Consider the following 14631-nt stretch of genomic DNA (forward strand, 5'->3'; position numbering starts at 1 on the left):
AGACGAGCTATTTCATCTGAGACTTCAAGAAATTAAAATTCCAAGTGTCGAATTTCCTGTTCCATGTCTACTTTTAAGTGTTGGCCATGACACAGAGACAGAAGAGAGCTCATTAGTAAGCTTTCTGCTGTCAGGAATGGAAAAGTGATGTAATATAATGACAAATTATGGTGATTAAACATCAGTTACATTCAGTTTTCTTCAGATTTAATCACTGAACATATCTATGTTTAGCATTGTGACTGCAATGAATTATAAAACTAATTTCGATTGGTCAGCCAGCTTCCAAGGACCACAAGGAAAAGTACATTTTAAAGCATACTTTCAACCATTGTGCCTTTGAATCAGTCACTTAACCTCATATTACTCCAATATGATGTTCTCTAAACTAATACGCTATTTTACCCACTTTTTTTAAATCGAATACGTTTACACAACAACAATGTAATAAAAATGTAAGTTCTTCCTTTAGTACAGATGACTTTAAACACGATCCCCATTTACGTGGATCCGCGGAAACCACTAAAAGCCATGTATTATGCATGCCAGGCCAGTAGTTGGCGATATCTCTTTGTAAAGAAAGATGGCGTGCATGCGCACATACACATTATTTTACAGAGCACTCTCAGAGCTCTGTTTTCAGATTCACTTTTTTGTACTTTACACAGAAACTATAATGGGTTTCAAAAGGTGCGTTTTTACACCATTGTCATATAGACGAAAGCCCAAACGCTTAAAAAATAAACGTTTTCAGTTTTTAGTTAGTTTATGTAAACGGCCCCTAAAATTGATTGAGTTTAGCATTTTTTATCCTTTTTTTGGATTTGATGGATTTTTTTGGACCACACTTCAGAGTAGTATAAATGTTCATTTAGTGTGTTGACTCAAACACAACAGTATTATTTTATTTCCCCCCACATATCACTGTGATTTTTCAATATGTCGTGGCGGCTCGAATACAACCCAGCCAAGAAATAAGTTGTTGATCCGCTTCTTTCTTATTACATGTGAGTCCTATTTTGCTACTCATTGGAAACATGAGACTTACGCAGGCTTAAACCTTTGATCCTCGTTGGTGATCTTCTGCTCAGAAAAGAAAAATGCCCATTTATTATTTTCCCAGTAGGACTGTCGTGTCACACCAATAACAAAACAGGCCACATGAGTAATGTTTTCATTAGCTGTGGTCAAGTAGGCGATCTTTTCTTTACTGCGTCTCTAAATATTCCACAAACATTGTGCTATTTTCCGTGAACCCGAGTTTTACATGTGGGTGGCAATCAGGTTGAGACCATTTGTTCTTCATTTCCTGACTAAACAAATACACGGAGGTCATTCTTCATTGGTTTAGACCTTATTACAGCGTGTTATCTGATGATACGCTGGTATAGGAATTTGTGGTATAAACCTTTTGCTGTATTCGAATTGTGTGTGAAATCTGTCTGTGAAGTAGCTGTCATTAACTGAAGAATTGGAGGATTTCAGTTGACCGCTTGCAGATGTTTTGGCTCCTTACCCAGAGTTTTGTACCCATAATTAAGTACGGTAACTGTGACTGTATTACACAAGGAAAAACAAGGAGCCTCCTCTTCTTTTCAGTCCGATTTTGTGTTATTTTCTTTTCCAAATTGACTCCAAATGAATGCTGAAGTTCAGGAGCCGCTACTGTCATACTGCCATTAATAGATCTCGTTTTGTTTTCTTCCTCAAATTGATTTTAATTTTTTTTATCATTATATTTCAGTTTATTTCAGTTTATCCTTACAAATTGGAGTTCTATGAAGTTAACTCTGGAAAATATGTGTCATGAGCTTAAGAACTTATCCATGGATTTGAAAATGTGTGAGAGTGGTAGAAACGGCTCCTGTGGATAGGAAGAAAAAGAGTGACACGTTAAAAGAATGAAAAATGTTTTTGCCTAATCAGCCATGCATGTGTTATAATTTTCTAATCACATTAAAGGCACAACGTGTAGTTTTGCCTGTTCAAAAAGACGTAGCTTGATGATGCCAAGATTTAGCGAGGAATCATGGGGGTTGTCTTCACCTCACAACCGGTGGAAAAGAATAGGGACGGTACTCAGGCAGAAATCGTGTTCATGGATGAGATTATTGTTGTGAGAGTGCAATGTGGCTGCTGATTTGATAATGAGAGACGAGCGCAACGCATGGCTGGAGAGCATGCAGCAGAACTTGTATCATGCCGCAGAAGCTTCCGCTTCTTCCGGTCATGTGTGTGTGGGGTAACGCAGCACTGTTGATCATATTATAAGCTATATATTTGAGTGTGTTGGAAATTATGTACTAACGTTACTCTGTGCGTTCCGGCAGCTACTATGAGAAACTTGTTGCACACTGCAATAAGCTAGATCGATATTAGGCATGGTAAAACATGGTACTTGTGGTAAATCAAGAAAACAAGATTCAAACAATAAGACTGTGTTAAGTTATATAACAATCAGGGCTTGACATTAAAACTCCACAACGCGCCATTTGCGGTGGATTTCAGCTGTGGCGTATAACACAGTCACTCCCACTAGTCACTTTGGCAGGTTGAATTTTATTGTAGTCTTCTAAAAATGTATCTGTTGTAATCGTGTTGTGCATTATATTATATTATGTCACACATGATTCTGTTGAGCTTATGAATGCAATTCCTAATAATTAGAGGCATTCAGATTAGTTATCATGAACAACAAAGCAGAGATTTACGTGCGATGTACGTAGGAGATTAACCCTTAAAGACCTAGAACATTTTTAGGGCGCCTGACGTGCCTCTACTTTTCTTAGTTTTTCTCACCTCTTCAAGCAGTTAGCATCAAGTGCTATATATCATTTTAAACCGGAGAACCTGACGTTTTCATCTAGCTCATTTGATGTCCCAATTTTACATTTATTTATTCAGATAATGGATTAAATTAATATAATTTCAAGAAAAACGGCAGCAAAAATGTCTTTTTACTGTGAACTCAAACAGAACTTCATGAAGTTTGGATTTTTTCTTTTCTTTAGATAGTTAGACTTGGTTGTTTTACACTTCCAGATGAATTTTTGTCTACATGTAACAATCCCTCAGCAAGTTATAGACATTTATTATAATATTATTCTAGGCGTTTCTAGGTTTTTGAGTGAAAACAGGTGTATTTTATTTACTGACAATGTGTCCTAAAAAGTTCTAAGAGTAAAGTAAATAGAAAGATTGTTATAAAATAGCAACACTGAAACAAACATTTTTCTTCAGAGAAATATATTATAATTTGAACATGAAAAAGAAATGCAAACAATACAACAAGTTGTGACAACAAACCGTGCAATAAAATATACTGAGGCTATGTTTACATGTGGGCGGCTATTTTCATAAACAGACATTTCAGCCTCTCTGCACATAATCTTCTCTAACACAAATTGAGGAAAATATACTGAGTGAAAATTGTGTAAAACACAAACTACATACAAATAGAGAAATATACTGGCTTTAGCTATATTGAGTGCTCTGTGAGAGAGTGCTCTGCACGCGTTTATTTCTGTTTGGTTTGATGCACGCAAATTCGCTCCCACTTTCATGTTAATTTTTCAGAGAAATGTGATTGGTGGTTCAAAAGACCAAACAATGTGTTTATTGGTTGAGTTGATGAAAGTTTCAATGAATCTGGGCACGGGGGGTGGGACTACATTTACATTTACATTTAATCATTTAGCAGACGCTTTTATCCAAAGCGACGTACAAAAAAGGGGAGAGTAATAGAAGCAACGAAACAGACAAGGCCAACAACTTGTAAGAGCTGTAAGTAATCTCAATTAATTAGCACAGTACAACATTTTTTTTTTTATTTTTTTTTTTATTTTTTAAATAGACATCTACAACAAAAACTCACGTACGCAAAATGCCGAACACTGGATTTTGATAGCTATGATAACAACCCATTAGGACTAAGGCTGTTGCCCCAGCTGTTGTCGTTAATGCAGATTCAGTGGCCCAATAATGATGGCTAATGATGAAAAATCATTTCTGTTTGGCTCAGGGGACCAACCTATGTGTGTTTCCTGGACAAATCAATGCTACATATTTTGATTACGCATCCACGCTGACTATGGAGCCTCTGAATGATCAATCGCAAGAAATTTTATAACTATGGAAAGCGGAGATTCCCCTCTTTGCAGTGCAGTTTACAGCATACAGATTGGTAGCGATTTAAAAATGTTATACATTTTTTAGAACGATAGTTATTTTTAGCAGTGGGCGGCTCATACAGTGACTGTTTTTGTTCAATTTCAACAGCAAAAATAGCAGAACCATAGAGCATCTGATGTGACTGGCATAATGTTTGCTTGTTGTTGGATGTTTGATATTCGCAAATTTAAAGTGATAGTTCACTTTAAAATGAAAATTCTGTCATTCTTCACTCACCCTCAAGTTTCAAACCTATGAATTTCTTTCTTCAGCTGAACACAAAGATATTTTGAAGAATGTCAGTAACCAAACAGTTAACTGGAGCCATTGTGTCATCCCTTGTGTTCAGCTGAAGAAAGAAATTCATACAGGTTTGAAAGAACTTGAGGGTGAGTAAAGGATGACAGAATTTTCATTTTAAAGTGAACTATCCCTTTAAGAACCATCTCTTAAGTTACATATGACATTGGTATACTTCAATAGCATTTGAAGAGAATGACTTAGTCAAGAAATATTCATAGGTGTCCAGTATGATGCACACCTTTTAGATTTTAGATATTTCATAAAATAAACCGTCAAATCACATGAAAATATGGATATGTATTTCACTAAGCTACTGTATTGACTTTTAAATATGTCAGCTGATAGCACTGATGAGAATATTGCGTGAGAATAAATTATATTTACACCAAAAATCTTTTTTTTCAGACAAGCAACTGTTAGTGTTTCTCTGTTGAGATAAAGGAGCTTTACACACAACCTTATCAGAGCTAAATAGGCTTATTTGATGACCTGTGATTTGAACATGATTTGGGTGTTTACAGTGGTCATTTACTTATGCCGCGTTAGAGCGAGGAATCAACACAATTAGCCAACAAAAAAATTGTAGCCAGTGAAAAGGCTGAGTGGCTAGTAACTTTGGAAAACCACTAGCCACAGTGGCTGGTGAGCAAAATAGTTAATGTCAAGCCTTGATAACAATGATTAGTTTTCTGTCTATAAATATATCCAAACAGTTGTTCCCTTGTCTAAGTAAGGGAAAATGTACACCCAGCCGGTTGTTAACGCAGAATAAACTCTGACAGAGTGATCAGGACCCCGACGTGAAGCGGAGGGGTCTTGCATCACTCTAAAGGGGTTTATTCTGCGGTAACAACCGGCTGGGTGTACATTATCCCGCTTATTACACGGCTACTAGTCCCAAATAAATAATTATTAGACACAAAATATTGTCTGATTAAATATTTTATTAGCTCTTATGCAAAGCTTCCACGAAGAAAAACAGTTCCAACCTGCTTTAAGCCTTTATCTATTGCTGAAGATTTGCCATATGCCCTTGCTAAATGTTGAAAATGAATGCTGAAAGGGTTAGTTCACCCAAAAATGAAACCAAGCCTATGATTTACTCACCATCAAGTTATCATAGGTGTATACTTCTTTCAGACAAAAAAAAGTCAAGGCTAACGTTAATCCAAGCAGTAGTTGTAGTTGTGCTAAAAAAAAGTCCATAAAAAATGCGTCTGTCTGTCAAATAACGTGCTCCACACGACTCTGATGGGTTAATAGAGCCTTCTGATTCGAATCGATGCGTTTGTTTAAGAAAAATATCCATATTAAAAACGTTATAAAGGAAACCTGCCTTGAAGTCTTCCATTGTAACCCACGGCTGTTTAAGCCACAAGATGGTGCCAGCGTTAAGCGTAGAAGTAGTACCAGTCGTAGTAAGATAACTCGTAGTACCTGTATGAGTGGTTGTTATCTGGAAATAACATACCCCTGGAATGCGCAATTGACCAATCAGAATCAAGTATTTCACAGAGCCGTGTAATAATAAAATATAATATATTAAAGCGTATTTGGTGTTTCAATGGTCTCTTCAAAATAAAATGCTACATTGAGGGTAATGCAGGTATGATTTCTTTGTTAAGTGATGTACAGATTTAAACAGGCTTATTTCTCTGGAGTTAAACATTCTTGGAAACATTTGGGATAATGTATGTAGACAAGTCAACAAAATGTATAAGACTTTTCTAGTGGTTTTTGGATATTTTTTTTTATCTAAAAATCTTACACATTGTGCCTTTAAGATAGCAGAGGAGAATGTGTAAAATACAAAGATAACACTGCTAATTTATTGACATATTTAATTGTTATTTATTTAATTGATTACTTGATTTTATATGATATATATTATCATTATTTAATTAAAGTTATATCAACTTATTTACTTAGTTAATATATTCTAAATTTATATTATATATCACTTTTAAGTTAGTCTGACAGAAGTTGTTAAAGATAAGCAAGATTTTGGTCCAGCGTCAGCTGAAAAGTGCAGATTTTCTTTGTCTAATGCAGTTTGTAAATCTGAACACAGTCTAGTGAGATGAGAAGACCAGGAGCAATTTATCACTGATGCAAAAGCATAAAAAGACCTGGCATGAGAACATTAAGAGGAGAGAACCTGAAATCTTGAACAAAAGACATGAAAACAAAACCTGAAACCCTGTGAGCACAATAGGAGGCCTGATATTTTGGTATTTCTTGGGCTGCCAAATATCGCGGCTGTTAAGTCAAGAAGGTTTTGAGCACATCTGTTTGTGTATTCTATTGTGTTTATATATATATATGTGTGTGTGTGTGTGAGTCTCTGTGTGTGTCTGTCTCTCTCTCTCTCTCTCTCTCTCTCTCTCTCTCTCTCTCTCTCTCTCTCTCTCTCTCTCTCTCTCTCTCTCTCTCTCTCTCTGTGTGTGTGTGTTTTGTACAAGAATACCCTACGTTATGGGGAAAAAATATTCCCACAAAGATGCCAATATCCGAATTCCTTCTCCTTTTGGGGACATTGTTGGTCCATGAGAAAAACAGGTTATAACTTATACTAAGTGATGTGTTTTTGACAATGTAAAAATGGAGAAGGTTTTCTATGATAGGTATGTTAAGGGTTAGTGGATAGAATATACCGTTTATACAGTATAAAAATCATTATATCATTTAAGTCCCCATAAAACATGAAAACCCAAAGTGTGTGTCTGTGTCTTCAGGTGCCAGAGCAGTGGGAGAGATCTGTGGAGAGACTCGCTCAGATCACTATCGCCCTCATCAGAGAGCGAAATGCTGCTCTCACTGGTCAGCTGCTTCATGCTTGAAACTGAGACAGGAGAAGATGCATTACGGGAGACAAACCAGGACTCACAAAGACAGCAGCACAGAATCTCAAAGGTCAAAGAACATTTGCAAATGAAATTTCAATATAAAATAAATTACAGATAGCGAGAGACAGCGTAAGTGTAGTCAGACCGTCAGTGTTTGGATCAATTGAATGATTTGTTTCAAGGTAAGCAAATTCAAATGCAAAATTGGCCAAGTTTCCCTAGGCTCATGTACATCAAAGCACAATTAAAAGGATCCTTACATATTTTTTTTGTGTATTTTTTCTTTTTTTTTTAATTATATATATTATATATCATATAATAAAAATATGAAAATGTATGGGGTGAAATCGTTCCTTTAGAGGTACAAAATCTTATGGCTTCATCACATTGAAAGCATGAGATCCTCTCTATATTTAATAAAATGCTGCCCTCTTGTGGAGAGGAATGAAAATCAGCTGTTGTGCATCACCATTGGGAACTATATTAGATTTGCCATTATAACCTTAAATCCTTATTGTAAACTGTTTAGTGAATGTTTCTTTAGTTTAATTTTAAAATAAATCATATTTCTAACAGCACCTCTGTTAACACAGAGTCTTATGATTAATCTGATCTTTAAATTAGCTTGATCTTTCCTGAAAATTAAGGATTAGGAAATCTCTTCTCAAAGAGATTGTTGTGATATGATTGATCTGCCACTAACAACAAATATGTTAACATATACAGCTCTGGAATTGTTTTTATTTTTTTGAGTAAAATGATTATTGTTTTTTATTCTACTGACAATATTTCACCCAAATTAAAAATATATAAATTGTAGCATTTATTTATTATGCAGAAAATGACAACTGGTCAAAATAACAAAAAAGATGCTGTGTTGTCAGACCTTAAATAATGCAAAGAAAATATTTTAACTTGGGAAGAGTTCAGAAATTAATATTTGGAATAACCCTGATTTCCAATCACAGCTTTCATGCGTCTGCACGTTCCCTATCAGTCAGTCTCATTACTGTTGGGTAACTTAATGCCAAACCTGGTGAAAAATTCAAGCAGCGAAAGAGGTTTTCAGTGGAGCTCAGGTCTGGAGATTGTGATGGACATGACAGGGTCTTGATCTGGTGGTCCTTCATCCACACCTTGACAGGCCTTTCTGTGTGGATTGGAGCATTGCCCTACGTAAAAAGTTATCCTGGAAAAAAACATTCTTTCTTCTGCTCTGACAATGTTTCCCAACTCAAAGGATTGTTTTTTTTTCCTGCAGGGCAATGCGCCAATCCACAAAAATTTTACCAGTAGTGGCATAAAGTCACACAACAGCAACGTTTTAGAGAGAGGTTTCACTCATTTCTGAACACAAGACATTAGTATCTCATGTCTGAAAGCATATAACATTACAATAATAATGAACGCAAACAACTTTCAGAGCCTTTACTTGTACCACCTGACTGCTGCATTCATTCAGCTTTGTTAAGATAGAAACATAAATCTGAAAACGTCACGGGTTGCCATCTCATAATTGGGGCTATATGAAATGGCGTGACCGTAGCATAAGGTCATTGCTTTGGTTTGGGAGGAACTGTAAAAGGTGGCTGCTGTATATTTGTGGTGCTCGTGACTGTCCAAAACTCGTGGCGTGGACGTATGGAAAAATACATATGCTGACAGGCAGGTAGGGCATCGTATCATAGGTAGGGCATTGCATTTGGAGCGAATGCAATTATTGGATGAACATTTTTTGGTCCTGAGACTTATGAAAATGTTCTAGTGACTGCTCACATCTAAATTGGTGCATTTTAATTCACAGAAATTTAGATGTGATTGGAGACCTGAATTTGAGACCTGATATTTTTTTTAAAAGTGTACTTCTATTATTAATTGCTGTTACGGTGTGAAGGGTTTTGACCAGTACAACAAAGTGTTTATGAAAAAAAATTGCCTATTCTCAGCCTTTAAGCAGCATAACTATTTTCAACATTGATGACAATAAGAAATGTTTATTAAGCACAAAATCAGTATTAGAATGATTTCTGAAATTTTACAGTAATTTACTGTTTAAAATTCTTATTAAATAAATGCAGCCTGGGTGAGTAAAAGACAATTCTTTCAAAAGAAAATAATACTGAAAAATATTACTGACCTCAAACTTTTGATACATTTTAAATTACAAGTAAAAAAAAAAAAAAGAGAGAGAGAGAGAATTTTGTATATGACATATTTATCTCTTCCTACAAATTCTAAACACTGTTGTCATGAATGTGTCTTTCTCGGATGCTGTTAAACTTGCGGTTGCTTTATTTACCTGACCCTCAGGCCTCCTTAAGTAATGCAGATCATCAGCTCTCCAATTTGTTCTGTTGGCCGGCTTTACACCCACTCAGCTGGAAAGGCCCTGGTGACCACATTTCATAAATTTAGCTGTTTTTATAGCTTAACCCCTGTCTGACAAAAACAGGATCCCGGACTATCCTCCAAATTTGCGTCTACACGTACTGAACTCGCCAGACTTGTTCTCCTGCGCTCACCGCAGATTGCTAATTGATTACGGCCTTGTGCTTCCAGTCCAATGAGCATGCGATAATTGCGGCGGGCTGTTAAAGTCACTTCCTGTGTCGTTTCTGTCTGAGTGCCGGCTCAAAGTGAAGGCCTGCTACAGGCAAACCAATCATGAGCTTGTTCCTGCCATGGCGTGAATGGCCTTTTTTTTTTTTTTTTTTTTTTCACTTGACGCCGTTTACTCAATCTTAGCAAGTCTTGATTTTTCTACAATTTTACTTCTAGAAAAAATATACACCAGCTTTAGTGCTTCATTCATTAAAACAAACAACGTTTCTGTCACCTTCTCTTGCATAACCTTTCTCTCTTATCCAAACTCTTATTTTTTTAGCTGTTTAATTTGTTCCACGTTTCTGTTAGGGGCATGTATCTGAAGGTGAGTGCGTTGGTTTTCGGCTGCCAGCGGGATACTGAGAGCATATCTCTGCGTGAAGTCTGAGGTTTTGACTGAGATGGATTAACCTTTCAGATGTTCAGTAACATGTCATGGACATTTCTGGAAAGACTTAAGATGGAGCAAGAGTGAGAGGATCAGGTTTAAAATGTTCTATTCTGTTGACTATGATCAAACTATATGACTATGATGGACAAGGGGAATTGACCATACACTCAAAAAAATAACTCATTGGACAAACTCAATTTAATTGAGGGCAGGTTTTCCATCCAATAAATATGTGTAGCCCCAAATAAAAAAATCTAATTCATGCAATGAAATGTAATTGAGTTGGTCAAACTCAGTTTTGGACAATGTAATTGAGTTATTCCAATTCAATTTGATCAAATACAGTTTAAGTTATATTTTTATACTTATAAAATTACTTTTTTGAACGTGTCATACTTTCATCATCATACACAATGTATATAATGAAAATTTAAGAAAAGGGCGATGTAACGCCTAACATTCGCATTGATCACTGAGTGCCCAGAGACTAAGCCCAGGCACCGCTCTTCAGCAAAATCGTAACCACGAATTCAAAAACATTACTAATTAAGTCCAACATAACTAAACATTAAACACTAACATTAACTAACAACATCTTTCCCTTTAAAGAAAACCATAAATTAACACTTTAATCCCTAATCCCTTTAATTTACTCTCATAATTTAGTCCTTTGCAAAGCATGCTGAGAACTACAGATCCACTGCCCAGTTAGTTATGTCAACTCAAATATTTTATCTAGTTTTAACACAAATTAATTAGGTAAATTTCAGTTTTAAATATATTAGGTTGACTTAACACAATTAAATTAAATTTTATCTAAATTAGATATGTTTAAGTAAAGCGAAAATTTAAATGTGTTGTATCTATGAAGGGCCTGAACAATTTTTTTGAGTGTATCAATATTTTTGAATGATGTCTGTACACTGTAAAAAAATATTTAGAAAAAAAGTTACCTGGTTGCCTTAAAATTTTGAGTTCATTGAAATTAAAATTTTGAGTTAATACAACAAAAAAAATTTGAGATTCGACAACCTTTATTAAAATATTATTAAAAGATTTTGTAAGCATATTGGGTTTTATTTCTGATGACGCAGTGAAACATGCCAAATAGTGCTATTTTCATGATTTATCAAATGTTTTATGTGGTTCAGATACAATAATATTTTGAGTTTCTATTTATTAAACAAATTTCATTCATTGTATCAACTCAAATTTTTTATTTCAATAAACTCAAAATTTTAAGGCAACCAGGTTACATACTTTTTTAAGTTAAACCAACAAAAAACAACCAAAAATGTTTACAGTGTAGCAAGGACAATTACACGAACACAAACTACAATTCAAAAGTTTGGGATCAGGAATATTTTGTTTTTTGTTTTGAAAGAAGTCTTTAATGCTTACCAAGGCTGCATTTATTTGATCAAAAACACAGTAAAATGGCAATATTCTTAAATATTACAATTTAAAACGATTTTCTATTTGAATGTATTTTAGAATGTAATTTATTCCTGTGATGTCAAAGCTGAATTTTCAGCATCATCCATCTTCTGTGTCACATGATCCTTCAGAAATCATTCTAATAATTTGATGCTCAAGAAACATTTATTATCATGGTGGAAACATGCTGCCCTTTTGTAACATTATGTATTTGCTTTTATTTTTAATGCACCCTTGCTGAGTAAGTAATTCATTTCTTTTAAAAAATGATCCCACTTACTATACGCATTTAATAATTCAGCAGATGCCTTTATCAAGAGTACACAATCAATCAAAAGTAGAAAATATCTGCACTTTGGTTTTGTTATCACATGCTTACAATGTAGACATTAGACATGGCCTTATTTTTGCCAATATGAAGCCTGGCTGTAACGGTTGAAGACTATGGATATCATTGCCAAGTATAATATTGATTGATTTTATCCCCCTGAATTTTCTGTGTTTAATGTATCTAGTTTACTACACTACACTACACACTTGCGTCCTCTGAGGCTAGAGTACAATAGCATGTCTGGATTAGTTTTAGACAATATGATTCATGTTCATTTGCTTGTACAGCTCCGAGAGTTCGTGTGAAACGTTCTGAGAAAACCGCTAACCGGGAACAGCTGTGAAATGGTCAAGTAAGCTCTCACCATATTTATGTATGAGAGAGGTTTCACTCATTTTCCTCTGGCAGAGCTGCATTAAATGCATGTGGTGCTGCCGGTGTAGATGAAACTTACGGCAGGGGTTTGCTCCATTTCTGACTGGGTTTCATCAGCTTCTTATGGTTTGCTTGCAGCTTTTCTGGTGAATTTTTCTGGCTTGTCTCGTACAGCTGGAAATTGAGGACTGTCAGACCAAGAACAAAAATTCTTCCCACGTGTTTTGAGGAACTGTACTATAACAAAAGAAGATCTACAAGTCTGATTACTTTTATTTATTTATTTATACAAAAAAATGCATATTCATTTTATGTCAAGTTATGTTATATAACTTAATTTAAAATGAAAAAAAGTTGTATAACAATTGTGTTTATTATTAGTGAATAGGCATATAGGCCTACTGGTAATACAAAATAATAATACTTGTATTCGGCAAGGATGCATTGAACTTTTCAAAAGTCTCAGTGAAGACAAATAATATTTCATAATTATAATATTTCAAATAAATACTGTTCTTTAGAACTTTATATTCATCAAATAATGCACAGGTAGGTAGGACATTCAGACCGAATGCAATGATTGGACAGACATTTTTTGGTCATCAGTCTTCCAAGATTATATTTATTTATTTATTTTTAAAATATTTAGACCGCTTCTATTTTTAATTGCTATGAGAGAGTTTCAGCCAAAAAGTTTATGAAAAAAATTGCAGAACAAATGAATCTGTACAAATTATCAAAATGAGATGGAGAGGTGAACCTTTCTCTCAAACATGCCTGTGGTCTGTCGGATCGCCTCCTACTGTTCTGCAAAGATGATTAATGACTGAACATCACTCAAATTCAGCACCTCTACCCTGTGAAATCAGAGAGACCCGCGCTCAGGTCTCTTGAGAATCTTCTTGCATGCCCAACACATGTAAATTTGTGATTTTGTGAAGCCACAAGCTTTGGTGTGTTTGTTTTGGCCATGTTTGATATTTCACTCTGCTTTGTTGTTTCTTAGGCCAAGTTCAAATGTAGGCATCAACATTAAAAATTGTATTTACTCTGATTTTCTTTAAAGTATAACTACACCATATAGCTTTTTTTTGTTCAAAATTTAAATGCATCATCAATCCTTCCTCCAGAAAGTGTTCTGTTTTACGATCTGATTGATTTAGCTATATTGTAAGACTGTGTGTTTCATGTCCAAATGCAACAGGTTGTAATAATGAGAATCAACATTGGCTTGACTTGGGGGATTGTAAAAGTGATGTTTTTATTAGGCTTACTCAGCAGATGATTTTCATTTTATTAAAAATATATTAATTGTGGTTGTTTTAGCTCTGTGATGGAATTTATTTTCAAGTTGTCTAGGTATCTGCATCTTCAGCTATTTGGCTTTTAACCAGAGGTTGCGTTAACCAAACGAAATGTCCATTATTGACGGATCAAAAAATAACGTCTGCCATTTTGACAGATTACAGTGAGGGTGATTTTATGTGTAACTGTATTTACCACCACTGTCCACTTGGTGGCGATTGCGCTCTTTTTTGAAGAGAATGGTCAACAAATGGCTTTTCTGAGTGAAGCAGGCTAATGAAGGTCTTCTGCAGTTGAAACCTGGTTGAAACACTAACTGAGCAATTAGAGACATGCTATGGATTTCGGTAAGTCGGACTGCATCTTTGAACAGTATTTTCTGATGTTCATAATTATTTATTTCGTTCTGTAAGTGAAGGGTTGGCCGCGTTCACTCACGCTAGGGCGTACATCTCGCGCCACATTAAAGTAGCGTTAAACATTATACAAAATCAATTTTTGCGCAAGTACATAACCAGCAAGTGCTTAAAACTATCTCTTTCCCTTAGCCCGATTCGCAACGGTAAGCTTGCACTAATGTTATAATTTGAGTGAGTTCCTTGGGAAATGCGATCTTGCCGCCATTGGTTTGCGTCACGCCATAAAGAAGGAGCCAGTGAACACTGGATTCACCCATCAAAAGCAAATAAGGGTGCGTTCACACTTGTAGTTCGGTTCGTTTGGTTAGTTTGGTCCGGACCAAAAAACAAAAACAAACATAATAGTCCTGGGGCCTGTACCATGAAGCTGGTTTAGCTGGCTAGCCAGATTTGTTTAAGCTTAGTTTGTGCCAATCCTGGGTTTTAGGTACCATTAAAGTGGTTTGGCTT

General features: G+C 35.3%; 2 protein-coding genes across 5 annotated transcripts in view; both read left to right on the top strand.

Moving 5' to 3' along the window:
* The window catches only part of crppa (CDP-L-ribitol pyrophosphorylase A), a 39040-nt gene extending 31384 nt beyond the window's left edge, over positions 1-7656 (top strand). The window contains exon 10 of the mRNA XM_067450361.1: positions 7209-7656. Within this exon, the coding sequence (XP_067306462.1) occupies positions 7209-7313 (105 nt within the window). The 3' untranslated portion in view covers positions 7314-7656. The remainder of the gene's footprint in view (positions 1-7208) is intronic.
* Positions 7657-14004: 6348 nt separating this feature from the next.
* The window catches only part of meox2a (mesenchyme homeobox 2a), a 44398-nt gene continuing 43771 nt past the window's right edge, over positions 14005-14631 (top strand). For 3 of the 4 annotated variants that reach the window (XM_067450367.1, XM_067450364.1, XM_067450366.1), the window contains exon 1: positions 14005-14109. The gene's annotated coding sequence lies outside the window, so the exon portion shown is untranslated. The remainder of the gene's footprint in view (positions 14110-14631) is intronic. The other variant, XM_067450365.1, reaches the window with a different exon arrangement.

The sequence above is a fragment of the Pseudorasbora parva genome, chromosome 8 (assembly GCF_024679245.1).
Source record: "Pseudorasbora parva isolate DD20220531a chromosome 8, ASM2467924v1, whole genome shotgun sequence".
Lineage (NCBI taxonomy): Eukaryota > Metazoa > Chordata > Actinopteri > Cypriniformes > Gobionidae > Pseudorasbora > Pseudorasbora parva.